Here is a 26,487-nt window from a genome sequence, read left to right as displayed (position 1 = left end):
AAATAAATGACCGAAAGTCTACCAAAATATGTTGCACATTACATTTTTTTACAGAATGCAGGGTAAATACTAATATCATAAAAATATAAGGGTTGCCTTTAATAATCTCCTTCAAAAATATGGTGATCATGCCCTATTTATTAGGTGGTGATTAGCTTATTTGCCAAATTATGGTTCGCCAAAGTAGTTGCCACTTTTAAAGCAGAGAACGCTATAGATTAAAAAAGATCCACGGTGATCAAAGGCACAGTGAACGTCTATGCCCGCTGATTACTAAGTAGTAATAGTGGCTCATTTACAACAATCAAGATGTACATTAATTACAGTTATAGCGATCAATCTCTCACAAAAATAATCTGTTTATCAATGTTTTTATGTATTTTACAAAACTGACTTCCAAGAAGTGTAATTCCTGATAAAAGATATGTGAATCTTGTATAAAAACATTGATAGACCTCTTAGGGGTCATTCACACATACAACATGTATGTCATGTGCCGTGAAGCACGGTGCTGCCATTCATTGAAAATGCTGTACCACACCACAACATTGTCCACTGTGCTGTGCCGCATGATTTTACCTGAATTTTGTCCATTTTATACTCTATGGAATGCCCCACAAATTGGGGAATGCATTAAGGCAGTCTATTATACATGAATGGGCTGGTAACGTACTCTAATGTGCTAAACTTAAAGCACATAACCCTTTTGTCTAAAGCAGCACAATTTCATGACGACAGGAATAGCAGTCCCAAATTTTACTCATGACAGGTACACTTTACTGAATTATTGAACCTTGTATAATATTCTTGGCATTCTTGTAAGCAGCCATTTGGATAATAGCTGGAGATATTCCAGTAATTAGCACATTCCAGCCATCAATGTTCCCATGCAGGATTTGTGTATGGAACCGCAACTTCCTGCTGGTATATATAGAACAAGCCTGGTCCTTGGAAATAAACAGAAAGCTTTCGGTGCATCAGTCCTGCAATTTGTGATGTCAGGGTGAATCAGATAATGCTGCCTCTCCTATTGAGTATGTGTGGTGATGTCCTTGGCAGCACAATCTGATACTCCAGTCTAGTTGCCTTTTGCACTCCTTTTTTTACACACGTGCCCATTATGAGGCATTATCAAGGACTGACCCTTGGGGAACACCAACAGGGAGGAGAGTGGGAGATGAGGAATTACCATTGAAAGAAACTTGAAAGGAGCGTTCAGACAGATAGGAAGCAAACCAGGAGAGAGCAGTGTCACTGATACCAATGGAGCGCATGATTTGTAATAGAAGGGGGTGATCAACAGTGTCAAAAGCAGAGGAATGATCAAGGAGAAGGGAAAAGTTGCCTTGAGACTTAGCTCTGATGAGGTCATTGGCCACTTTAGTAAGGGCAGTGGAATGTGTTTCAGTGGAATGGGCAGCTCGGAAGCCAAACTGGAGAGGGTCAAGGAGAGAGTTGGAGCTCAGGTAATTGGTGAGTCTTTTGTAGACAAGGTACTCAAGAAGTTTGGAAACGGGGGGCTCACGAGCAGCCGATCAAGATGGCCGCAAATTGATTCGGCTCCTCACCACCTGGGCAAGTAGATCAAAGCACGCGTCATCCGCTGACCTCACCCGCACTGCCTCTCATCCTCCGGGCAAAGATGGGTCCTCAGCAGCTGGCAAGTTGCCATAACAGACTCCAGCAAAGCCGCACGCCGCGAGGCAGGCAGGCAAGATAGCAGCCCCGGCTTCCTCCTCACAGACACCTCCTTCCTCACCAGCATCTTTATTTGAGGAGAATTCCGGTGATGAGTCTGTTCTTTCCATGCCCAGCGTGCAGGTAAGCCACGGATGCAGAGCTTTTGGAGAGATTCATTCAATCTGTTGCAATCTGAGTTTACACAGGCCACTGATGAACTTTCTCAAACCATTACTAAAGAAATAAGGGAGCTGGGGACCTGCATCTATGACCTGGAAACAAAGATAGATGATGCCATCACAGTCATTGATTCACATGATCATGATATTACAGCAATTCAAACAGAGTTACAGTCCACTCTTCTTAAATTGGAAGACTTAGAAAAAAGAAACAGGAGGGTTAATGCAGGGATTAGAGGCGTACCAGAGTCCATAGTTGCTCTTCCTGCATATATTGGCGATTTGTTACAGAACTTGCTTCCTGACCTGCCTCCAGATAGATTGGAATGTGACCGGATCCATAGGGCTCTAGGTTCTAAGAAAGCTGATGGTCCCCCACAGGATGTGCTCAAAAAACCCACTTTTTACAAAATCAGGGAGGGTATTATGAAATTGGCATAGAACAGGAAGGACCTGGTGTTTCGATCTTGTCCCTACCAAATCTTTGCCGACTTGGCGCTGCAAACGATTCAGAAACGGAAGGCCTTGCGACCGTTCTTGTCTACTTTACAGGATCTAAATATTAAATATAAATGAGGGTTCCCCCTCAGATTGGTCTTTAGCTATATGGGCGAAACAAATTCTGTGGTTAATACAGAGGAAGCTCAAGACCTTTTTCAGAGATTACAGCTACAAGTTAAGGGGGCAGATACCGTTAATCCCAGAGACTCCCCAAGACCTCAGGGATTCTCTCATCTTACCTGCATTTGGGAAACCAGCAAGTGTCAGAATCGCTCTCCTGGGCGGAATTCGCAATCGGCGAACGGTACTCATGTTGCTTCCCAAAAATATGAAGCTTTATCTCAATGTCTCCAGCTCCACGCCATAGTGCATATGCTAGGAGGATGACTGGTTTTACATGAATCCTGTTCTGTTGGGTTTGCTAAATTAGTTTTGGCTGAGAAATGTTCTGTTTACACCCCCTATTCCTATATGATGAGTAGTGTATTTTGTCTTTTATAGTAATGTCAGTGGGGGCTATGTCTGTCTTAGCTAGCACTTTATTTTATATTTCTGACTGCAAGATGTTTTTTAGTAAAGCAGCACCTGCCCGAGTGTGTTGAGTGTCTAACCCCTTTTTATAGGCAATGCTTAACAACTTGCCTTATATCTTCTTTTGTAGGACTGGTCTTCTGTTAAAGACCTACAGGCGTAGGTCTTTTGTTTTTTTTACTTTTTTTCTTTCCTGTTTTTTTTTAAGTTGTTTTTAAATGAGTTGCCCTTTACTACAGTCAGGCCTACAATGAGGTATACAGAGCAGAGATTCTCACAGCTATTAAATCAATGAAAACTAATAACCCCAGGACCGGATGGCTATTCGTCACTTTCCGGGACCAACTAGCACCCCACTTAGCAAATTTCTTTAATCATTTGAAAAGTGACCTGCAACATTCTCATTCATCACTACTGGCCCATGTTTCAATGATACCCAAGCCAGGAAAGGATGATTTAGATCCAAATAATTACAGACCAATTTCACTACTCAATGTAGATAAATAAAATACTGACAAAAATTCTGGCGACAAGGTTAAATAAATTCCTGCCCTTTCTTATTCCTAAAGATCAGGTAGGATTTGTACCAGGTAGACAGGCCCCTGATAGTACAAAGAAAATATTGACATATTACATTTAGTCTACTCTGAGCTTATCCCAAGTATACTACTTGCTTTAGATGTCCATAAGGCCTTCAATTCTCTTTCCTGGGATTACTTATTCTATATATTTCCTAAATGGGGCTTTCAACCACAATTTATGGCCTGGATGTCTGCTTTGTACTCCTCCCCATCTGCTAGGATTCGCTACATATCGTATTATTCTTCCTCATTTCCGGTGCAACGAGGTCCTTTATCACCATCACTTTATTCTAGCCCTTGAACCTCTAGCCCACTTAATTAGATCCAACGTTAATATTCATGTAATTCTGATAGGTGGGGAGGAATACAAACTGAACCTTTTTGCAGATGACATCCTGTTGACCATAACCCAACCTATGGTTTCACTACAGAACTTGGGGTCAGTACTAACAGAATTCGCTCAAGTATCGGGCTTGGTGATTAATGAGGATAAATCCATGGCTATGAATGTCACACTTCCCACTTCCACGCTTGGTTGTATACAGAATATGTCTAAATTGAAATGGTCGACACAGCATCTTGACTATCTGGGTAAAAAACTCATTGGTACATGAGTACCAATAGCTATATGATGAAAATTTTAAGCCACTCTTTGCTAAACTTAGGAAATGCTTTCTAAATGGACGAATTTGCCACTTTCATGGATTGACAGGTCTAATTCAGTTAAGATGACATTTCCACTGAAACTGTTATATCTGTTTAGAACGCTTCCAGTACCAGTTCCTGTTAAAGTGTTACAAGATCTACAAAAGTCTGTGATGTCATTTGTATGCAATGTCAAAAGACCACGAATATCTCTGAAAACGTTATTAGCTAATATGCAATCAGGAGATTTGGGGGTTCTAATCTAATAAAGTATTACCAGGCTAGCCACATTGCTCCCATTTGGATCATGTTGAAAAGACAGAGAGTGGACTTCAAAAGAGGTTAAAGTAAGAGAGGGCAGGGTAGGAAGGACTCTGTATGTACAGTTAGGTGAGAGAATGGGACCCACACCACCCCTACTCTGTTGCTAGGTCTAGGGATATCTGTAAATTGCAGGCCTCAATAGGGGAGAGCTGCAGCAGAGGCAGAGTCAGAGGAGGAAAGCCAGGTTTCAGTGAGAGCGAGGAAGTTCAGAGATTTGGAAAGGAGAAGGTTGTGTATGGAGGTGATTTTATTGCCAACAGATTTGGCATTTCATAGACTGCCTGAGAAAGGGGGTAAAAACCTATGGGTAGGGTGAACGGAGATGAGTTTAGGAGAAGGGTGTATCTTGCTAAAAGTGTATGAAAGAGAGAAGCTGTGGGGGGAACCAGGGTTGGGTGAGATGTCACCAGAAAGTAGCAGTAGAGAAAAAAGGTGCAGGAGCACAGACAGAGAAATCAGGAGAGTGAAGGACCAGAGAGCCAATGAGATATCAGATTGGGGAGGAGAGGGATTAGAGCCAGCAAGGGGAATGCAGGGTGAATAAATCATATATCATGGTCACCCAGAGACAGCACTGATCACATGTGTGCACGCTTTTACCTACATTACATTGATGGTAATAAAACAATTATTTATGAAAAACATTTTTTTATTGTCATTACAGTCCAAGGGGTTCATTTTAAAAAAACATATTTATAAATGAAATTTGTGTTAAAACCAATTTAGCATATCTTTATAGAGAACATTGATGGAGTCACATCACAATCAAATGCCCCTACAATATTTTAGGTCTCAATACAATGAAGGGGTGGCTTTATTTGACAAGACAGCATTATCTGCTTGCTTTGGTATACAATTTACCATGCCAAGGTGATTAAAACTGGGGTTTCTGAAATACCAGAGAAATTGGGGTTATTATACAGTGACAGGTGCCAGTATCTAACAGGTTTAGTACACATTACACTATACTGGTAAACTTGGGGTTCAAAGTTAGTAACTTTCGGCTATATCAGACAGGGCAGCATGATTTGATACCTTTGTCATACTATTATATAGTGCTCCCCGGGGAATGATATATAGGGTGGAAGTAGTCACATCTCACCATATTACAGATATTCAGGTTCAGTTTTCTAAATTTCCAAACTGTGATATGGGACTCCAACATTTCAAAGCCAGGGTGCCCTGCTAGATGCCCTTTGTCGTGTGGGTGATCCTGGGGGGCTCCTGACTTTCAGTTGAAGTTTTGGGCAGCTATGGGTCCTGAGATAGCACTCAATAAATGGGAGGATGACTGCATTTTGGACACTTTTTAAATTTGTGGCACCAAATGCTAGAACTAGGTGTGGCCATGGGAAATACATTCTGAGTGCTCTGTCTGTGCTGATAATGTAAAATCCTCACTATGGACATTTCCAGAGATAAAATATCTCCAATAAAGTGAAATAGTAAACCGCAAAGTATCACAAGCAGCTGGACTGGAGCATCAGATTGTGCGACCGGTGACGTCACTGCACATGCGCAATAGCAGAAACAACAAACAGCATTATCCGAGTACCCGGCTAATAGGAGGAGGGAGGTCGATCTGTGCATGTGCGGATCTCATTGCTGTCACTGCCTCCTTTAGAAGGTTGTGCTGGTCGTGGTTGTCTGGGTAACAATGTCCTGAAGTCAGACTGACAGCACACGGTGTCTCTCGGTTTACAGTCGGGATGATACAGGTGAGAGGATGGGGCTGCACTGCTCACAGGATGGGGAGGATCAGGGGATAAATAGGTGGGGGGAGGAGGGGTCACTGCTGGCTGTCAGGTGTGATCTGTCCAGGTGTGACGTCCAGGTGTGATCTGCCCCATCATGCTCACCCAGTGACAGCACTGATCACAAGTGCGCAGTCTTTCACCTACATTACATTGATGTGCATACACCTTCAGCTGGGGGATCACATACCCTGACTGGGCAGGGGGGTCTGACATACACCAATCACAGATGGGGCAGGGGGATCTGAAATTCACTGATCCCAGATGGGGCAGGGGGATCTGACATTCACTGATCACAGATGGGGCAGGGGGATCCTGCCATGGAGGATCTCCTCCTGCCCAGCCAGCTGAGATTGTGACATGCATCCTGTGCTATTTCCCGGTAATAAGTGGACTCTTCTGGCACATTATTCCCATCAGTCTGCAAGCTGCTCTCATTTCCTCCTTGTTGGTCAAATCTGAAAATAACCTACTGATTGTTGTCAGATTGTTTGTAGGAAGTGCAGCCACCTCTCCATATCAGGGGAAATGGCTGGACACAAAACATTGGGTTAGATGTTCCTCTGTATGCACACCAGAGGTGTGAGAGTCACTCTGCTGCTTAGTAATCATTGTTACTGGGAATAGGAGTTGGGGAAATGTGAACATTTAGGTTGTCAGCAGATCATGAATGGGGAGGGGGTGAATTCTTATTCAGAGGTCTGAGAGGGTTCCCCCTATTAAGGAAAGATTTCTCTCACTTCCTGATGTATCAGCAGGGGCAGGAAATAGAGAGGATTGTTTAAATTCTTAGGTGGGCTTTTATTGTTGTCTGTATTCCCATCAAGGGATATTCCCCCTCTATTAGTCCTGATGAACTGAAGGTAAGAGAAAACCCCACAATCAACCAATAGGACTACTTGTTTTTGGGTCAACTGAGAGATTTCCTAAAGAATAGAAGAAGAAACACACAAAAGTTATGACCATACCTATGCTGTACAAAGCTAAAAATATAATTAGCTTCAAAAAAGCTTAAACCCACAGTTTTTTCCCTTAATAAAATAAAAATCTAATAATTGAGCAGTTGGATGGATAGTTCATGCAGTATAACACTTTTGAACGTATAGTATATGCTGTGTTTTATGCTCTATAGTTTTCTCACTGCACTCAGTGCTATACACTACAGACTCCTCACCATGGTATTTATTCTCAGGAATTGCTGATTGCTAAGAAGTTTTTTTGTAATGAAGTTTTTCTTCATTGTAAGATCAGACCGTGTCAGCTCTCTGTCCATATTCTATGAGCAGAAATGCATGTGTAATGAGATTTTCTTTAAAAAATGATAGTTTGTCTTGAGAGTTATGTGTGTCTGTGTCAGGTGTAACATAGAGGATTTTGTGTAATAAAGTAGTATATTTCTGTAGCAAGGGAACAACCTCTGGATAATGCTGTTTCAGTTAGCACTAGTGCCATGTAGTCTAATATCCCATGGGTAACCCTTTAAATAATTTTCTAGTCTTGGAGAACTACTGACAAATTATCCACAGTTTATATTACAGTGAAAATGTCACTTACTTTGCTGGCCAGTGGGAATCATGTCACCCTCACAGATAGCCAAAATGATCACTGGGGTCAGTTATACTGACCTGAGAGTCACAAACTGCTCATTGCTTTAGGAAGCCCTGGCAACCTCTGGAGGAAGCCCAAGGTTCCATGGAACCCTGGTTGGGAAACACCTACATAGACAGGTAGAATTAGCCATCTACATGGCAATTTGACAACTCAAACGTTCCATTTAACAGTAGACTTTATCAGACGATAGTTTTACCTTCCCTCAGCTATCCAGACACTATATACGTTATTAACCATATGTTCAGTCAGCCCCCATGTGGGTCCTGACATTGGGATGCCTTTTTCTGATTTGTGGTTGGCCACTCCAAGGGTGCATAGCAAACTGCACTGCAGGTCAACACTTTTGCACAAATTGTTTTTTTATTTTTAAGGTTTTCTTCCAAAGGGGACAAAGAAACCACATTTCTTCCATTCCCAATATGGTTTGCAGTTACTCCCATTGAGTTGAGTTTCAGTTGATGGATTCAGTTCCCATTGATTCAGTTGGATGTGTGTGCTTGTGTGTACGGTATACCACTGTGGTTTAATGCAAATCTGAGATTAGGCTGAAGCTGAAACAAACCGCCACTGTAAAAACAAAATGTAAGACCCTCATAGATATGTCTGCCATATTGTGTGTGTATGCGCCACATATTTGCAAATTATGGCTGCCAAAATGAACCCCTCTGGTGCTGTGATGCATGCTTTTCTCAGATGCTTTCATCTTTATGTGGCCCTTTTCTAGACTTGGAATGACCTCTGTATTTGCTTGGTGTGGATGACATAACATTATTTATCCTGGCACAGAATTGTGCTGAGGCTACATTGAGCTATGCATAATAGACGACCGAACAAAGTGATGGCAGTACAGTAGAAACATTGACATTTTTTTCAGTAAGCCCTCCTATATGGGATTCATTTTTGCTTATGTTTATGTTTGTCATTCCAAAATTCTGCCCCTGATAGGGACTACAAGTGCTTTGCCTAAGTTTGTTGCACATGCATGAGCCCAACCATGTCACCATTACAAAGAAACTGAATGTGCTAAGTCACCAGGAGATTTTGGGCAGGACAGACATTCAAATCTCTTTGCCTGAAAACCCTTTTCCCTTGTGGCTTATTGTTTTTGGTTTTACTGAATGGCAAATGCACCATGCAGTGCAGAGCCCAGCTCAATTCTGGCACCACTGAGAATAGATGATCCAAGGCACAATGTAACTTATGTGCATGCAAAGGAGTTATCTCAGTGGCCACCCAATGTCCAAAGAAGATTGTGGTGGACCCAGAAGAGTTAGCAGGTAAGATGGTGGCTTTAGATGATGATCACTGCGGAGTGCTGACATATAGGTGTATGTCACCTGCCAGGTATGATGTGCTTGAATGGTATAGCTGTCCTCTGTTCCTTTGTTTATTATGGGACTTGTACCCATGTAAGATCAGTTACTTATATCTATGGCATGTAGTTTATAAGACTTGTAGCTGTTATTGGGTTTCTAATTTAATGCTACTTCCAGGTTTGTATGTGTCTGCAAAGCATGTAAAAATCTTTACCAACAGATAACCTTTTGGATTGATCACATGCCTTGGGATTTAGAAATGATGTTTTCACAGTATGTTTTTCAGATGAATCACAAGGGTGAATTTTTGATATGCTTTAGATTTGTTACCATAGAACTCTCCCAGGTTTGTTCACATGATCTGGCTGCACAGACTGAGGTCTACATATTCTTACTGTTACACAAAGAGGCACAAAGTCCGGGAGGGAATGGAGAACCGTAAGGTGCCACTGAGCCATTGGAGGGGTGCACAAACAATTTGTAGCTGAATTAGTAAATGTAAATGGGGAAATGTACAGGTATATGTAAACGTTGTGCACAGAAAGTACACTTTATTTGCACAGGATTACATGCATGCTCTGTGCAGGCTCTGTAGTACAAGTTTAATCCACTTATATTTTACATCCCTGGTTCCTCCTTTTTACGATCCTAAAATTCCTGAAATTACTAAATACGTATATATTTATGTTTTTATATTCCCAAAACATCTAGTACCATCATCACTAAGTCTCTATAAAGCGGAACTATTTTACACCTAAAAATTGCATTCAGGCGATGTCCCTGCAAAACAATACCATTACCTGCCTTTTGGCAATTTTTCGTTGTTCTTCTCTTCCTGGTTCCGATCATTGGCCATCTGGATTGGCCAGGCCAGGATGATATAACTCTTGTGCAGACCTATGGCATGCATTACAGCGCTAACTAGTACATTGTAACAGTGGCCACATTACCCAAGGCATATATATATATCTTTCTATCAGTGCATTGGACTACCTCTGATTTCAAACATGTACTGATCCATTCTGCTCAGTACACTGCATTTACTGGTTATTTAGGAGGCACTAAGTCAAAACCACATGCCAAGTATCTCTTTTTACATTCTATTGTACTTTTGTTTGCATCAGAACTGCTTTTCTCTCTAAAAGAATTAGATGACAATGAAGGAGCTAGGAGGAGGTCATATCTTTAGTAATTGGGTTTACATTACCTTTAGTATAAACACAAGAAAAAAAAAGTAGAACTTTTTTAATATGCTTGTGCAAGGTCTCTGTCTGAGAAGTATTTACAATCACTGGCAATGTTAGCCATGTGGTCAGGAAATTAAAAAAAATGCCTGTGAGCTCCCAGCCTAAAAGTTTTCAACACCATTCACCAGGATATTTGCTCTTTTTGGCAATCTATGTTGAAATTCAATATGTTGATATTGCGGTTATCCTAATAGAACAATCTGACGTCATGCATTTTGCTCAGAACACCTTTTGTGTATAATGTGGGCATTCTTTAGCCACTCTTCAGCTTGCAATATCTGATTAGATGTTCTTTATGCTTCTCCAGGCAAGAAGTCACCATGAAGTGAACATTCCAGGAATTTTTCTGATACAAGTAGTGAAACATTGGTGTTTCCTTCACAAGTGGGTGCGCTTTACAAATCTAACTTCATACCATGTTCTGAAGGCTTCGTCTTCCGTGCTGTTGGGTGTATGATTGAATACACAAAACACTAAGTTAATGACTGAGGAACATTCTCCGTTTATAATGGAGGACTATACCACCAGGACCTATGGAACAGGTGGCCTGGACAACAGACCTTTGTTTGGGGAAACCTCTGCTAGGGTAAGTAATTTATTCTGCTGTTCAGTAATTGCACATATTGCATGAATACAGGTCTGACATAAAGAAGAAAATATACAAATATGTCAATTTTTCTGCTAAATCAATCTGAAAGCTCCAGGAAAGTAATTTTTCATAGGCTAACTTGATGTCCTGTCATCTCGAGAGGGGAGGAAACATTTCATGTATAACCATCAGTATTCTTTCCAGCCCTTTTTAGCCGGGCACTACCCGGCACTTTTCCATCCAACTGTTTTTGTGTGGTTACTGATGAGTTGGGTCACAATACAGGACCACCATCCACTTACAGCTTCTTCCCCCCTAGCTTAAAAAAATATCTGGGTTGAACACTGACCATGGCTCCATCCTTCTAAAAGCAAAGCAAATTAATGCATTGTCAGGGGAATACTATGATCCTTGCAAAAAGATGTAGAAACAGCTGTGTTAGAGTTTGGGCTCATGCATGTGTGCTGCTGCACATTTACTGCTGTAGCTGCGCAGTGCATTAGGGCAGTCTGCTCATTGGAAACTGTTGCAAAATGCTCCACATAAGCCAAAAAAAAAGGACCTGCTCTATTTTTGTAACACAGAAACACAATATAGTACTATTATAGTTCCATGAAAGCTAGCCCTATTAAAATGTATACAATTCAAATAAAAAAATGAGTCAAGAGGGGCTTTTTTGGCATACAATTTAAATCATATTTGCTTCAGGTAAAGTATCAAGAGTACAAAAAATATTTTTGTAAACAGTGGTAGCTGTAACCCGAGTTTATTAGTTCAGTCTCTTTCACTGGTCCGACGCGTTTCACCAAATGGTCGCCTCAGGGGACTTAGAGAATTTTAATTATTAGGTGATCACTTGATCCTATTTGAAAAGATCGATAGGTTAAGAAAGGGGAGGGGAGAAGGAAATGTCTTTGTAACATGAAATACCATTGAGTTAATATTCTGTGTGATGTTGGGTTTAGTAGCTCTTAATAGGTTTGGTAAAAAGAAGCTTCCTAGCAGTGACCTTTATTGGAGATATTGGGAGGGCAGATCGCTCAAGTTCCTAGTGTCTACTGACAGCTTCTAGAAATCTGATATACCTGAAGAAGATCTTCCTTGTACTCCTACCTTATGGAAATCACATCACAGTAGTCACCATCACCATTTCATCAATTCTCCTACATGGCTATAACAAAGGTGATGTTATCATGCAGATAGATTTCCTTATTTGTTTGTCTATTCCACATAATCGAGAAACCATTAGAAGAATTTTGTGGAGATCATTTTAGTTTGAAATAGCTTGGAATATAGCTGAGAGTATATCTTACCAGAGAAGTCCTTCATAGGTATATACAGCATGTGATTTCACTCTTACATTTACCTATGATTGATAGCACCTAAATGAGTCATAACAATTAATTTGATAATTTATTGTAATTTTTAATGTAACAAATTTAATGTTTGTAATGTAACATCTTTACTTTACTCCCTGGTAATACAGTTTTCTAGCCTAGAGCTACATGAGATTTTTAATTCATTCCTTCCTTTAGTGTGCAGCGTGGGTTTGTGACTCTCAAGATAATTGCACAATATTACAAGAGGCTCCAATATTCTTTTCATGTATGCAGAAGTAGTGCTCCTAAATGGCTTTGAAGAAGATGTAATGTTGAGCTCATAGAATGGTTATGTTGACTTAACGCAAGATTACTTAAGTACTCTCACAATAAAGGAGCACTTTAAAGGGAAACTGTCAGGACAAAAATATGGGAGCTGCCATTGAAATCTATTACCCTTATCCTTTGTTTGCTTTGTAAGTGAATCAATGACCTGGGAAAGTATGTACCCAGCAAGAGTCGGGGGAACCTTAATGTGCCTGTAGGTGCCTACTCTTTATACCTTTTTTTTCTTTTACTTTTTTTCCCCTACAGAGAAGGTTCAGGAACCAGTTGTAAATCTTTAGGTGTATTTGGGTACTAGCATGCATTTTAGTACCCAATCGAATGGTGTTGTATAATCACATCTAAGGTCTTTTTAAAACTCTTGTAAGTCAAACAGCACCTGAAAAAAAGACAACTTAAATACTATCCTGGTCCTGCATCTATCTGTGGAATTCCTGCTCTGCAGCAAAACTACCACCCAGCACACTGTGTGAATATCAGATACTTTATGATTCCTCTTTTTTACATTATTACCATATTCTGATGTAATGTACAGGTTGGAGGATTGGAACCAGTGTGCATTATTGTAGACAAGCATTTCACACTGCTGGAAATGTCAAATGCTAAGGGTTCTAGTGATGCCTGCTTTACCAAGGGCACCAGGTACGTTAGAATATTAGATATTCTATTACAAGAAGCTGACATTTAGTTTTATGGGTTTGCTAGAAAAGTGACTATAATAGCTTTTCTATTGCAGCTGGCAATTGTATCATTGGTGTTCTTCCCAGAAATTGTTTTCAGCCGGGTGGTAGGAAGCTGTAGCCGGGTGGTAAAAAAGGGGGTATGACAAAACAGGGCAAATTTAGTGCTCCCAGTTGTGTATGCCATGGGTATTCAGTAAGCTCTTATTGTTTCAGTGTTCTACCTTCTCCCTATACTTTGTTCCAACTTTGTAATGCCTGCCCGGTTAGTATATCCAGTTTTCTATTCTATTTTTTTGCCACAACTGTCCTATGCCGTGTATTGTGACCCAACTTCCCAGTGTTCTAAGTTTTAAGAGTGTAATCCTTTGTAGTAGTGTAATAGTATAATGAATGTGGTGTAACAAGTTAGGCTTAGCTCATATTAGCAGCAAAAAACATTTACCCCTTCTGAGTGACTTCTGGCAACTGCTAGCCACCTAGGATTGGTAACAGGCAGTAAGTGTTGGGCTTTTTCAGGACTAGAAGTTTTTTAAGCAGCAGTTATTTCTGGCATGAGGAATGGACAAATGTAACCTTACTGCCGGTGTGAATTCTGCCATACTTCAAATGTGCTCCTGAGGCTATATTAAGTTAAAGTAAACTTTTGTGAAAACTTTTTTTTCCACCTTTTCTCTGATGCTTACTTGTATGTCCAGTGCTGCCTTGCACTGCCCATGCGTGAGATTGAACACTTTTTTTTTTACATTATAATAAAAGCCTCTGAAGGTGCATGCACAGAAGGAGCAGGCCAGAGCCTCTTGGGATATTTGACACAAAAATCCCTGGAGGCTGTGGATTTCCCTTTCTTTACTGAAATGTAAGTAAAGACTGAAGGGGAGAGGTCCTCCCCAAAAAAGTGTAAAAACAAAAAACAAAACACATTTACAATGTTAAATGGCATTATGAGGACATAAATCTCCACCTATCAAAATGTGCTGCCTGCTCTGTTACACAAATCTGTCTATATTAGTAGCCCTCGTGGTCCCCAGTTTGCATTTTCAATTTACGACACCTAGTTGCACTTTACTTTGAAACTGCAACCCCAAACTTGAATTTTCATTACTTTTTACTTTTCTGACTCCCATATCTTGAAATTATTTAAAGCTGGGGGGCTGAAATTCAAGTCATTGTGACATACAGTTTAGGAGATATTGAAGTTTGTACACAGAGAGCTGTGAGGATGCAGAATGATATGCAGACTTCACACACAGCTCTAGCAGTGGATACATTTTAGAGGCAGCTTTTTTTCTTTTGTGCTATCAGTTTCTCACCCCGTGAAGGCTGAAGTGTGTGCTCACCTCTCATCGCAGCAGCAATCCTCTGAACGGATGACAGATGAGCACAGAGCAACCTCACTGAGATCTGTGCAGAGAATTAGAGCTGCTGAGAAGAGGTGGGCGGGGGAGGCACGGCAGCCGGGCAGAGCAACCGGCTAAAACCCTTTGGGGAGAACTATGTAGGAGGGGGTGCTGAGAAGTTCCTGGATTTGCCCCCTTCCAGATGAAATAGAAAAATGAGTGTGGGGGCATATGACAGCATAATATGTTAGTATTCAATAGTGCAAATATCAGGTCTTTGCGATTCTTAAAAGTGTTTTTTCTTTTAGTGAGAAGCTTTGATGGCAGAGGCACAAGCAAGTTTTACGTTGTTGGAGTTATGCGCGGTAAAAAAGTTTTTGTTTCTCCAGGAAAATCAGCAATGGACATTCACACTGAGATGTCACAAACAGTGGGGTCTGTCAAAACCTGGATATGTCAGTTGAAAACTGGGCATTTCACCATTGAAGGTGAGCCCTGCAGTGGGTGCCCTCCAACCCTAACTGACCCTGCAACCTGCGATGCTGTCCATGAGCTGATTATTGAGGACCTGTGAATATCTTCAAAAGATAGCCCAGATACGTGACATCTCAAGGGAGCCTGTTGGATTTGTTATCACCACTATCCTAGACATCTGCCTGCGAAGTGGGTGCAGGAATAGTTTAAACAGTGATCAGAAGAAGGAATGAGTTGAAGCATCCAATGCCATTTTGGCCCATTTTGAAGCTGCACAGGACTTTTAGGCTAGGTTAGAGACTGAGGATGAACCCCGGCTCCACATTTATGGTTCTGAAACCAAGGAACAGTCAAAGGAATGGCGCTACAGAGGTTCCCCGCAGCCAAAGAAGTTCCAAACGCAGAAATCAGCCAAAAAAGTCATGGCGTACGTTTTCAGGGACAAAGACGGTATTCTGTTGGTGGACTACCTACCTCAGGGCTCTATGATCACCGGATAGAATTATGCTAAACTCCTGGACCAGTTGAAGGAGGCAATTAAGATGAAAAGCCATGGAAAGTTGACCAAAGGGATCCTTTTTTTGCAGCACAATGCACCTGCACACACATCCAACGTTGTGGCGGCCAAATTGAACACCCTGGGTTTCCAATTGGTCCACCATCCCCCCTACTCACCTGACCTGGCCCCTTCGGACTATTATCTGTTCCTAAATTTGAAGAAAAACCTGAAGGGGGAACGTTTTGAGGACATTTCTGATGTCAAAGATGCTACTGAGAGCTGGTTTACAGCCAATCAAAGGACTTTTATTTGAACGGTCTACAAAAGCTGCAACTATTGAATAAATGTGTTATTTCATAACTCTGGCTCTCTTCTTTCTGGGCAAAGCCTGGAACTTCTCAGCACCCGCTCCTAATACCACTTGTATTGCAGGTAGCTGGCATTTAGGCTCAGGGGCCACCGGATTGTCCGGATTGCGTTTCTTTGGAAATGCTTGTTGGACCTTCGGACCAGTGTTTTGTTATAATTAAACAACCTCCTTTTTCAGGGCCTCCGATCATTTCTATCTATTTGTTCTATTAACTGAAATCTCCTTATAAATGTTATTTGTAATTAATGTACCTTAGATGCCACAGATATTCATTAGCTATTTGTTCTTTCAGGATAGAATCATCAACATTATTGTTGGTGTGTTAACAACCCTACTGGTCCTGGTAAGTACTTTTTTTGCTACTATTTAGCTCTGTAGTACATGTATACAACATTTTATATCTTTTAAAGCCAACTTTAAGCTATACAATTAGTTTAATAAGTAGTTACAAATAGGGAATTGTTGTCACAAGAAGTAGGTGGTAAGAGTATTTAAATTTGCAAAGTTCTTGACACATATTGCTTTTTTTTACTCTGGCTCGTCTAGAGCAGTGGTCGCCAACCAGTGGTCCACAAGAAAATTTTGGTGGTCCGCAGCTCTGGCCAGTGCGCATCGGCCAGGGCCACCAACCATGTCCCCCGTACAGTTCGCAGGCTCGGCTCGAACCTGCAATGGGAGAGTGGGTGGGTTCTGGCATCATGACATCACTCTGGGGGAAAGTTTCTTCTACTTTAGTAGACACAGTTACCCACGCATGTGCAGTCTGTAGGTGCCAAAAGTTTGGCGACCACTGGTCTGGAGCACTGTCTTTTGTACGTTTTTTCATCTTCTGTACTTTGACTACTTTGTTTTCTTGTATATTATACAGTGTGCTTACAAAGTCACAACTGATACTGTTACCTTTGCTTGTTATATTGTAATATTTATTACTTTTTTATTACGGCTTATGCCACCCTTTTTTTATGTTTATTCTTCTTCTGACTTTTTTTATTTATTATTTTCACTCCCAGTTAAATAACAAAAATTTTATTAAAAAAAAAAAAAAAAATTGCAAAGTTTATTTTCAAAAGTAATACTTAGAATTTATATTTGTCAGCACAATTGCTTTTAGGTTTGGCTCATTTAGCATTAGTTTGTTTTGTGCTTTTATTTGACAAATCCAAGTCTTTTTTGCTTTGTTTGTGTTCCTGACTGATGTCTATACAGATCCTCATCTGCTGTATACGTACACACAGTAGAAGGGATTTACTGTGATACCAAATTATTTGAGTCTTTACCGACTTATTTATAAGACCCAGCTATCCTTAGAAATCATTAAGTGAAGCTATGAGCAACACAGGAGTCTTGTCCAAATCTAGCTCTAGTGGTACCCAGGATCTACCTAGAAACTTTATAGCTATTCTTTGGCATAGCACAACGTACACAACAGCCCCATTTACTGTAGTGTTTTGTTGTAGATGATGGGTGTGGGTGTAAACTTGTCATTTGTTTTTTAGCGCAGGATTTTATGTGACTTGTGGGAAAATTGTGTGTGTAATTATATTTAGTGTTGGCGCTTATGCATTTTTTTGTTTTCATTCTGTTTCAATTACCATGTCATTTCTTACACACAGGTAACATTTATCAGTGCTTTCGTCTTTCCTCAACCACCTCCAAAACCAGAGAATGTTTTCTTTGCCTTTTGCATTCTGCTCTGCTCAGTAACTAGTCTAGTACTGGTAAGTATATAAGCTTTATTTTTGATTAATCAAACATTTTTTTAATAAAACATGATACATAGAAATTGTTAGTAGCTGGCCCATGACATATATGTGTAGTGCAAGTTGGACCAGAGCCCAGGATAAGAAGAGTGGTTTTAATAAACTTGTAGTATAGTGGGAAGTCTGATAATTGGATGCCATACTTATTGGACCTGATTTATTAGGCTGGAGAGAATACAGTTTTATCATTAAAGCTGGGTGACACAGCAAACCTGGAATAGATCTGGTCCAGGACTGAAAACATTTGCTAACAAATGAATTTTAAAAAATCCATTCCAGGTTTGCTGGATCACCCAGCCTTACTGCTGAAAGTGTATTCTCTCCAGCCTTGGAGAGTTTTCCTAAATCAGCTCATATTATTCCTACTACTTATGCTACTGCGGCTTGACATTCTCTGTCTTATGTTTTTCAGATTTTTTGGTACCGACAAGGAGACTTGGAGCCCAAGTTTAGGAATCTCATATATTATATTTTATTCTCAGTTGTCATGTTATGTATATGTGCCAACCTATATTTTCATGATGTGGGGAAATGAATTCTGGAAACAGGACAAAAAAAAACTACACTAAGATTAATGTATCATGGCCATGCCAGAGAATGAAGACACTGGGTGAAACCATCACAGAAGTTGTACTTTGTTATACCTTTATAAATGGGAGAGGATACTGCCATAAGGGACTTTTTCACTTTTTTAAACCATTGTTGCACTTAAACTTCTGCTATGGGCTGGCACTTTTTTTCTTTTGAATTTCTTTTTTTTTTTTTAATGTCAAGGAATAACTGTAATGGATAAGAAGAAAGGAAGAGTGCACAAATGTTAAATACTCTTTATTTTGTTTAAATATAATACAATTTTCTTTTTACTATGCAACAGATGCCAGTAAGTACTATAATTCACATGACCAAAATTAGGTTAGGATTTGAAAGACATTTTCAACAAGAGGGTTTCAATAAATAAAATAATTTACTTATCTGTTTCTTCACATTTCAAAAGTTTAAAAGCTACAAATGACTTCTATTAAACTGGTCTTTATCGCATCTTATGGCACACCACAGACAACGTGTCCTTTTAGTATGATGCATTCTGTGCTTATTCGCCTAAGGGTTATTTCTTAGTTGTAGGACTGTATAATGATTAGAGGCACTGCTGGACAGTGGGGTTTACTAAATTAAAGAATAAAAACCGCCTGTAGCAACCAATGCTCTTCTCCTTTATTTTCAATCACAGCAATATGGTTGTATGTAGGACAGGTATGTTTACTGGACTGTTAAATATTAGGGTGTAAAAGGAATATTCATGCAGAAAATTGTTAAACACTACCAAGTGAAGTCTAATGAATCAGCAGGTCTGGGAGGCTGATGGAAGATGAAGGTTCTTAAGTCAGTCATGCTTTCAAACTGCTTTCAAACTAATTGTTATCCTTTCATATAACTGGATTTAAAGATTTAATAAGCATTTTATATAGAGAAATGGCAACATGGTGATGATTATCATAATAAGGGGTCCTTGTGATTTGAACAGTCCCTGAGATGTAGTTTCCCTATCTGGCTTGCCTTGGTCCTGTGCATACTATACACAGCTCTGAAAAACACAATACAAAACTTGGCATTCCTTGTTTCTCTTTTCCAATAAAGGAAAAATACATTTTTAACAGTAATGATAGGAAATAAAAAACATAAAGAGTTGCTGAGCTGCACACATGTAGAATGGAATGCAGAAAAAAAGGAGGAAAACCATAGAAGTACCTGTGCTGGAATAGGGACATGGGAGTATCAACTGGGTTTAGTTCCACTTTTAATTATTTTACAATAATTAATGCATGGTTATGCAAATGTATTTCGATTTTTTAACTGAACCCGAAGTTGTTAATTAAGCACAATGTAACAGCACATTAAAACGGAATGCCCTATTGATTAAACTTCACTTAAAACCATTAAAAACAGAATTCCTATACCTAATAATGCTTCTCTGGCTGAGCCGTATACGTTATTTTTTCATCTGCCTGTATGCACAGATCGGGTATGTTGTTTGGTAAGAGTGCCAGACTTGATTGTATTTAATATATAGGTAAGAACAAAGTTTCTTTATTCAACTGTTGCTAAAAATTCATTTTGGGGGCATTTTTTTTGCATTACAATGTACAAGCAGCATAAACTACACAACAGCCAAAAAAAAAAAGAATGTGAAACACTGGTGTCTTGCCTTCCTTTGAAATTTCTGTAGGTAGGGGGCAGGTTGCAGAGGTCTACCCCATAGGATGGAATATTTAGATAAACCTAATTATTCACTGCACCATAAGTACTAAAACTGTAGCCCTCGGCTTTGCAGGTCAGGACGTGTGCTCCACACTTCAATGCGTATTGCCCAGCTTACTTTTAACTCACAGTATATAAGTGCTAAGTGAGGATTTATTCAGGTTTTTATGGTGGCCTGAACTTGTTTAAATCACAACAAAATACAAATAGGAAGAGAAATATGTTACAGTTTAGTATAAATTGATTAAAACAGCATGCCAAAGGTCTACACGTAAAGTACAAAATCCTAAAAACAAAATCAAACCTCATACCCTATATTCCTCTATGCATAGTCAGTACAACTGCTATCTTATAAGTAAATATCTGCTATGTTATAGAAGAAATCTCAAAATATTAATTGTACCTAAACCATACCATAAAAGATTTCAGCCTTGATCACATGAACATTTGCAATGTGTTACCTCCTTGCAGACACCTAGTTTACATCGCAAGGTGTCCAGGAGCAGTCAGGTGTGTTTGAGGTTTGCATTTTTCAGATAATAGCAAACACCTGGTAAATGCCATTGGAGTGGTGCTCAGCAATAATATTGTCTTGCCTGGGAAGCTCTGGTAATTGGAAGCGCAACTATTCATTTTCTTAATTTTTGCTAAATTTAAAAGTGTAGTGACTTGTTCCCCATAATTCTGTATTTGGTATTTTTTTACATTCTTGCCTTTGCAGAATAAATCTTGTCCAATCTATTCTCTTCAAACTCAACCTTCTGGCTCTGAACCAGACTTTGGAAGACCAGGATCATGAGTGATCGTTGCCCATCAGCGCACAAACTCACAGCCTGGAGATCACAGAAGGGTTTTCTTTTTGCCCTTTATGTGGATCCACATACATCTGTGTATTTGGTGTTTTTTGTTTTCTTTTTGAATTTTTGCCTTTGAAGCATAAATCATCTTCAATCTAATCTCAATCTTCCAGCTCTGAACCTGATTCTTGAAGACCACTTCTCTTCATCCTTTCAGGGTGCCAATTTCCCCATTGACAAGACACTTGAATACTACAACTGAAGCAGCTTGTTTCATTCTTGCTCTTGTTTTACTAACCTGAGATTCTGGGCACCTGCGACTCCCATCCAAAACATTTTTTATTTTTACTTTCTTTGTGTTCATATTTAATGAGCTGTTTTACTTTTTTTGTGGTAATGAGTGACGTTTTCAGGCACTTGACAAACTTACATTATACATATTATAATATGTAAAAACGTGTCCTTTTCTTAGCTTTCTTGCTATCAGTAACTCCTATTTTGTTCACGGTTTTCTGCTTGGCAAGTCAACCAACCTCCAGAATATTGTCTATGTGATCTGCCTTTCTGGAGGTGCTGCAGCTGCTGTGTATGTAAAAACCTCTCCAATGAAAGTTTTGCAAGTTTCAGTGCCTTGCAATTGGTATAGGAGCATAGGGTAGTTCAGGAAATGCTAACATCTTCTGGACAGTTCAATATTCTGGCTTCTAATCCAATAGTTTACAGAGGTTTGCCATGTTTTCTAAACAGTGATCAGGCCTCTGTCCAAGGAAAAGGAGGGAGACAGCAAGGAGAAAAGGGCATAAGTCAGACTAAAGTGGCCTTTCTACAAATCTGCAGCATTTCTCCTAAAGGAGAACAGACCTGGCAGTACAATGACCTCATTGACAACCTGTCATTGTGTAACACTGTAACTATAGTTTTTTTTCCAATAGAAATTCTGCATTTCTGACATTATGACACATGGTAAGCCAAAGGGTATCCAACTCATTTAGTTTTGGAGAAAATTTAATTTAAAAAAAAAAAAAAGCCATAAAAAAAGTTATTGGCTTCAGGCTGAACCATTAAAAAAATAAATAAATACAAATCACAAATTTATATTGAGGTAATATCTTGACTAGTTAGCACAATTGCCTGATTTACCCCCAATCAAAAACTTCAACATGTTGAATTCCATGTAGTGCTGGATGTTGTATGACTTGCACAGATGAATTGCTCAATTGTAATGATCCTGTGAATAGCTGGTGAAGTGATAAAAAGTCTTCCGCTTCAATGTAGGTAGGGTTGGTTTTAACAAACTAATAACCTCAGGGGCAGAGATAGGATTAGGTGTTAGAGATTGCCTGCCTCTTCCTCTTGGCTCTTGTGGAGGAACTGGCAAACAGTGGCAACACAGGTACAGTGAAGAAGATGAGGTAAGATGTGGACATATTGTGAGGTAGGAGTACATGGTGAGCCATAGTTGCAAGGGTAGATATTTACGGCAGGATGCAAGAAGTTCTGGCAAGCAGCTAGCACCAGTGCAGGAGCTTTGTGATGGGAAAAGACCTTCCTTACCCAAGGTTTTCTTCAGGCACTTTCCTCAAATCTGTCTTCATAGTTTAAGAAAGCTAGTGATGTAATTTGAAGCTACATTGCCGCTTGTACTTTAAATAGGCAACACATATTTTAATATCTTTCACAGAGATAGGTTTTATCACTGGTACAAATTAACATATGGCCTATTTTCCCATCACCCGCTACATAAATCACAGCTCATTCATGCGAAATCTGCACAAAGGATTGTAATGTATACACACTCTAGCTCAGGGGTGTCAAACTCAAATACACAAAGGGACAAAATTAAAAACTTAGACAAGGTTGCGGGACAACCTTGAAATTTAAAAAAAAAATTAGATATAAAACTTTTTGATATGGAAGCAAAGAGGTTTTGCTTAACATTCAATCGGGAATAAGCCTTTAAATTGAGAAAGAGGCATAAGATTTTTTTTTTCATTTAAAAAAAATCTAATGCCTCTTTATTTGTAGCCTTCCGAGTTAACTTTCAATGGTAACCTTTTTGCACAGGCTAACAATAATAATAACAATTTTCTTTTATGAAAATCCAACCATTCAAGTCCATGCCTTGGAGTAGCAAGGGAAAGTGCATAAAGAAAATATTTATTTAAGATCCAAGCCAGATACCTGGCATCTCTTAGTTCATAAATGTTTGGGGTCAGACTCTGATCTGAGGAAATTCGCAGGATTGAGTGAAGGTGTTCATCAATAAGACGACTCCTGCCAAATGTTTTGTTGATCATAATCTTGGAGAATAGTTGCTCACACAGATATGTGCAGCAGAACATAGAGAGCAGTTTGGGTACGGAGGTGGGGCATTGTGTCAGGGATGTAACGTGGAAATTATGCAGTGGCCACAGTGTCATATACTTGGATAACAGCAGGCTACGCACAGCCTGAGACCCGCTATATGACATAAGGCCATGAGTCGCCAAGAAGCCCCTGTAACTCCAAAAGCCTCCTGGCACCTCCCACTTGTAGCTAAAATGCAAGGGGCTCCCAATGCGGGGCTAAATCTTGTGGGAAGCCCGCCGCTGGAACTCCCTCTTTATTGAAATAGTGCCGCTAACACAATTCCCGGCATTACTTGCATCTGTAAAACAGTCCAATGTGGGGTCACACATAGGCAGAGAGCCCGCTGGTCTATAGATGCAAGTGATGGTGATGTTGGGAATCGTAGTAGTGGCGCTATTTCAATCCAGCTGCAATTCATATTTAGGTTTCTTTTGGGGCCCAAAAAAAAGGACGTTTGACACCTCTGTTCTAGCTGAAGCTGTAGGATTGGATCAGAATGTAAGAGATGGATGTAAGAATCTGGCAATTGTTATAATCCTTCTCCAATCTATCCTAAACTGGAAACAAAATGGCAAACAGATCAACAACCCTTTTCACAAAACATCATACAGAAACAAATTTCATCTTCATACAAAGGTTAACGTTATAAAAAACATGCAACTGGTAAATAGCCAAAAATATGCCAAACTCACCCCTCTACTGACTTCCAGAACATGCCTCCCCTGGATAAAAGTGCTCTGCCACTTCCTCCTAGGCCTCTGTTATCCAGATGCTCCTGCTATAGTTTCACACTGTGCCAGAGCCATGGCTTGGAGTGGATCACACCCACCAGGTCAAACCTTCCATGATAGTAGCTGCCAAATGCACCACAGCTGGTAACAGACACCGTATACACCAACATGAAAAACTGGTAAAATTGTCACTACCTATTGGGAGGATCAGGCGCCAGTTCAGTCTTTCAAAATACATTGAAACTGCAATGTAATTGCTTAGCAGGTCGAAAAGCATTTCCATTCAATGGAACCATTATAGCAGGTAACGTTATATGAAATACTGCATACAGTGTCCCAGCACAGACAGAAATAAACAGAAAGCAACACAACTGGACTGCCAGCAAATATATAGATTTTTACCATTCCTATTTGATTCAATAATGGTAAGAAGGTATGGTGGTTACTTGTAGTGTTCTAAGCAGTAAACTGTTGAGATAACCACCTGCAAAGCATCCATGTCAACAAGACTTTATCCTTTGTCTCAAATTCCTCAAAATTATCAGTGCACTCCTTTATCTTGAGCCTCATAGCTATGTATGTCCAGTATGAGTTCCAATGCACTCCATTCTGTTGTATCTGCTAGTTTTTATGTGATTTTAAGTTACATGTAGTGATGTTATTACTGTGTTGCATACAGTACCTGCTGTACCTGAGGACCAGCAGTTTAAACATTTATCTGTTGCATTCATATTGTGTATCTGTGCTTTCTGCACCTTTTTGAAAGTTCCTCCACCAGCAATCATCAGGAGAGCAACAGTGCCAAGTGAAAACAAAGCCTTGCTTCTCCCAAAATAGTCACCTTCCTATTGTAGAACAAGGCATGGTAAGTTTTTGGGGAACAGCTTCAGGTTCTCTTTAATATTTGAGGTGTATCTATTGCTTTGGCTATGTTTGCTTAGTTTAGTATTTTTCTGGGGGTTTATGGCTACATAGGAATGTGCATGAACATATTGGAACATTGCAGCTCAAGCCACCATTCAAGAGGGGGATATTACCATTAACTGGGATTCATTCATCATACTTCATACTTTAGGTCTAGGTAAAAATCTTAAACTCATTAAAAAATCACTTATTAGCACCTTTGCTATGGGCCTTTTGTGCATGTCTGTTCAATTACAAACTTTACAATACCTTCTACTGTAGTGCTGTGGTAAATAAAAAAAAAAAAATAATGTCACGTTTTCTTCACAATCACAGTCCGGTTTTGTATACCAAGCTATACAATACACTTGTGACATTTGTAAACTGAATGCAAAACAACCACTGTAAACAATAATGCATTAGACCTGACTACTAAACACAGGCCTGTCCTATCAGGACATCTGTTCCTCTGTAAGATTAGGGTAAAGGAAAGTTTTATATTAAAAAAATATATATTAAAATCCAAATTCACCCTTAACGATTATATAAACCACCTTTAACGTGTCTAATTCCACAGAACAATATACAAACTTGCATTCTTTCTGCGCAGTAATATCTACTTAGAGGGAACTTCATTACTTATCCATGTTGGATAAGGTTCCTATTTATTTGTGCGCAAATGCTTTCATGCAATTCTTGTGACTTATGCTAGTTCCAGGGTAATGATACTGTGTACAATGTCAAACACACACCAATATGCCTGCCCCAGGACTAGTATCTGTGAAGGGGAGGGTATGAAGCGAGAGCTCAATGTTTAGGAGGATTTTCACACCTCTGCATTTCAAAGCACGGCCTTCACAACTCTGAGTATTAGAGCAAGGTCTTGAAAAATACCATGCTGCATCATTTTGCATCCAAGTGTACCGTGTATAGAGATGAAAGGTAGCCCACCTCTCTCACAAAGGCAAGAAAGAAGGCAAAGTGAAACTTTGGTTGACAAATGAATGTGATGATTGACACCCTCCCTTTACCAGCAGTGATTGATGTGAATTCAGTTTAGTAGCATAGCTGGTTAATGAAGCTGAAAATACCTGACTGTAACAATATAAGCTGGTGATAATATTATAGTGCATAATTTGTAGTGTAAAAGTAACTGGTCTGGTGCCATAACAGGTTGTAGCAGCTAAGTAGAATGCGTGCAGCAAGTCTAGGAATGGATAGGAAGAAGTTCTATAAATCCTCCACATCTTTTAAGTCATCGGAGTCTGGTCCATCAACTGAGGAGACAAGACCATTGGATTTATTCCTGTGGTGCTGCAAGATTGGATCTAGAATAAAGGAGAAGAGATGATCAGTATAGTGCTTGGAGGAAAATAATTGTAACCTCAATCATGCAAATGCCAACAGATGTTGCCTTCTCAATATATAAATATGAGGGACCAGGTGTACCTAATTTTAGGTCTGACACATATTTACGGTGTGTACCGTTTTCTTGTGCCTAGCCCAAAACTCTGAAGGGCAGCCTCATTCATAAAAGACATGAAAAAAGGTAGGGATCGGTAAGCAAGCTTAGTAGAATGGATCAAGCATGTGGTCAAATAGGAGGGTTTTGGAGGCAGGTATGTGAAGATGTTTCTAGGTGCCACCCCTTTAAATCGAAAGCAGTTTTTATTTTTGATGATAGATTTTTTTTCATTATACTAGTT

At 39.7% G+C, this 26,487-nt stretch overlaps 2 protein-coding genes across 2 annotated transcripts in view; one reads left to right on the top strand and one right to left on the bottom strand.

The window, feature by feature from the left end:
- Positions 1-5,968: 5,968 nt before the first annotated feature.
- Positions 5,969-18,945, top strand: TMEM243 (transmembrane protein 243). Its single transcript, XM_072401750.1, has 5 exons — positions 5,969-6,159; positions 10,677-10,955; positions 16,278-16,328; positions 17,599-17,703; positions 18,158-18,945. The coding sequence occupies exons 2-5, from the start codon at positions 10,851-10,853 to the stop codon at positions 18,278-18,280; spliced, it is 384 nt and encodes a 127-aa protein (XP_072257851.1). The 5' UTR covers positions 5,969-6,159; positions 10,677-10,850; the 3' UTR covers positions 18,281-18,945.
- Positions 18,561-26,487, bottom strand: part of DMTF1 (cyclin D binding myb like transcription factor 1) — a 28,082-nt gene continuing 20,155 nt past the window's right edge. Inside the window, exon 16 of the mRNA XM_072401749.1 lies at positions 18,561-26,109. Coding sequence (XP_072257850.1) covers positions 26,012-26,109 — 98 coding nt within the window. The 3' untranslated portion in view covers positions 18,561-26,011. The remainder of the gene's footprint in view (positions 26,110-26,487) is intronic.

This window comes from Pyxicephalus adspersus, chromosome 2 (assembly GCF_032062135.1).
Source record: "Pyxicephalus adspersus chromosome 2, UCB_Pads_2.0, whole genome shotgun sequence".
Taxonomy (NCBI): domain Eukaryota; kingdom Metazoa; phylum Chordata; class Amphibia; order Anura; family Pyxicephalidae; genus Pyxicephalus; species Pyxicephalus adspersus.
The sequence above is the reverse complement of the archived record's forward strand: the minus strand, read 5'-3'. Positions and strand labels throughout refer to the sequence as shown.

What these genes read in the sequence shown, in the direction of transcription:
- TMEM243 (XM_072401750.1), top strand. Translation starts at nt 10,851, where the DNA reads ATGACTGAGGAACATTCTCCGTTTATAATGGAGGACTATACCACCAGG. An exon ending in TAACAACCCTACTGGTCCTG is followed by an intron (nt 16,329 to 17,598) that starts GTAAGTACTTTT and finishes TCTTACACACAG; the next exon opens with GTAACATTTATCAGTGCTTT. An exon ending in CAGTAACTAGTCTAGTACTG is followed by an intron (nt 17,704 to 18,157) that starts GTAAGTATATAA and finishes TATGTTTTTCAG; the next exon opens with ATTTTTTGGTACCGACAAGG.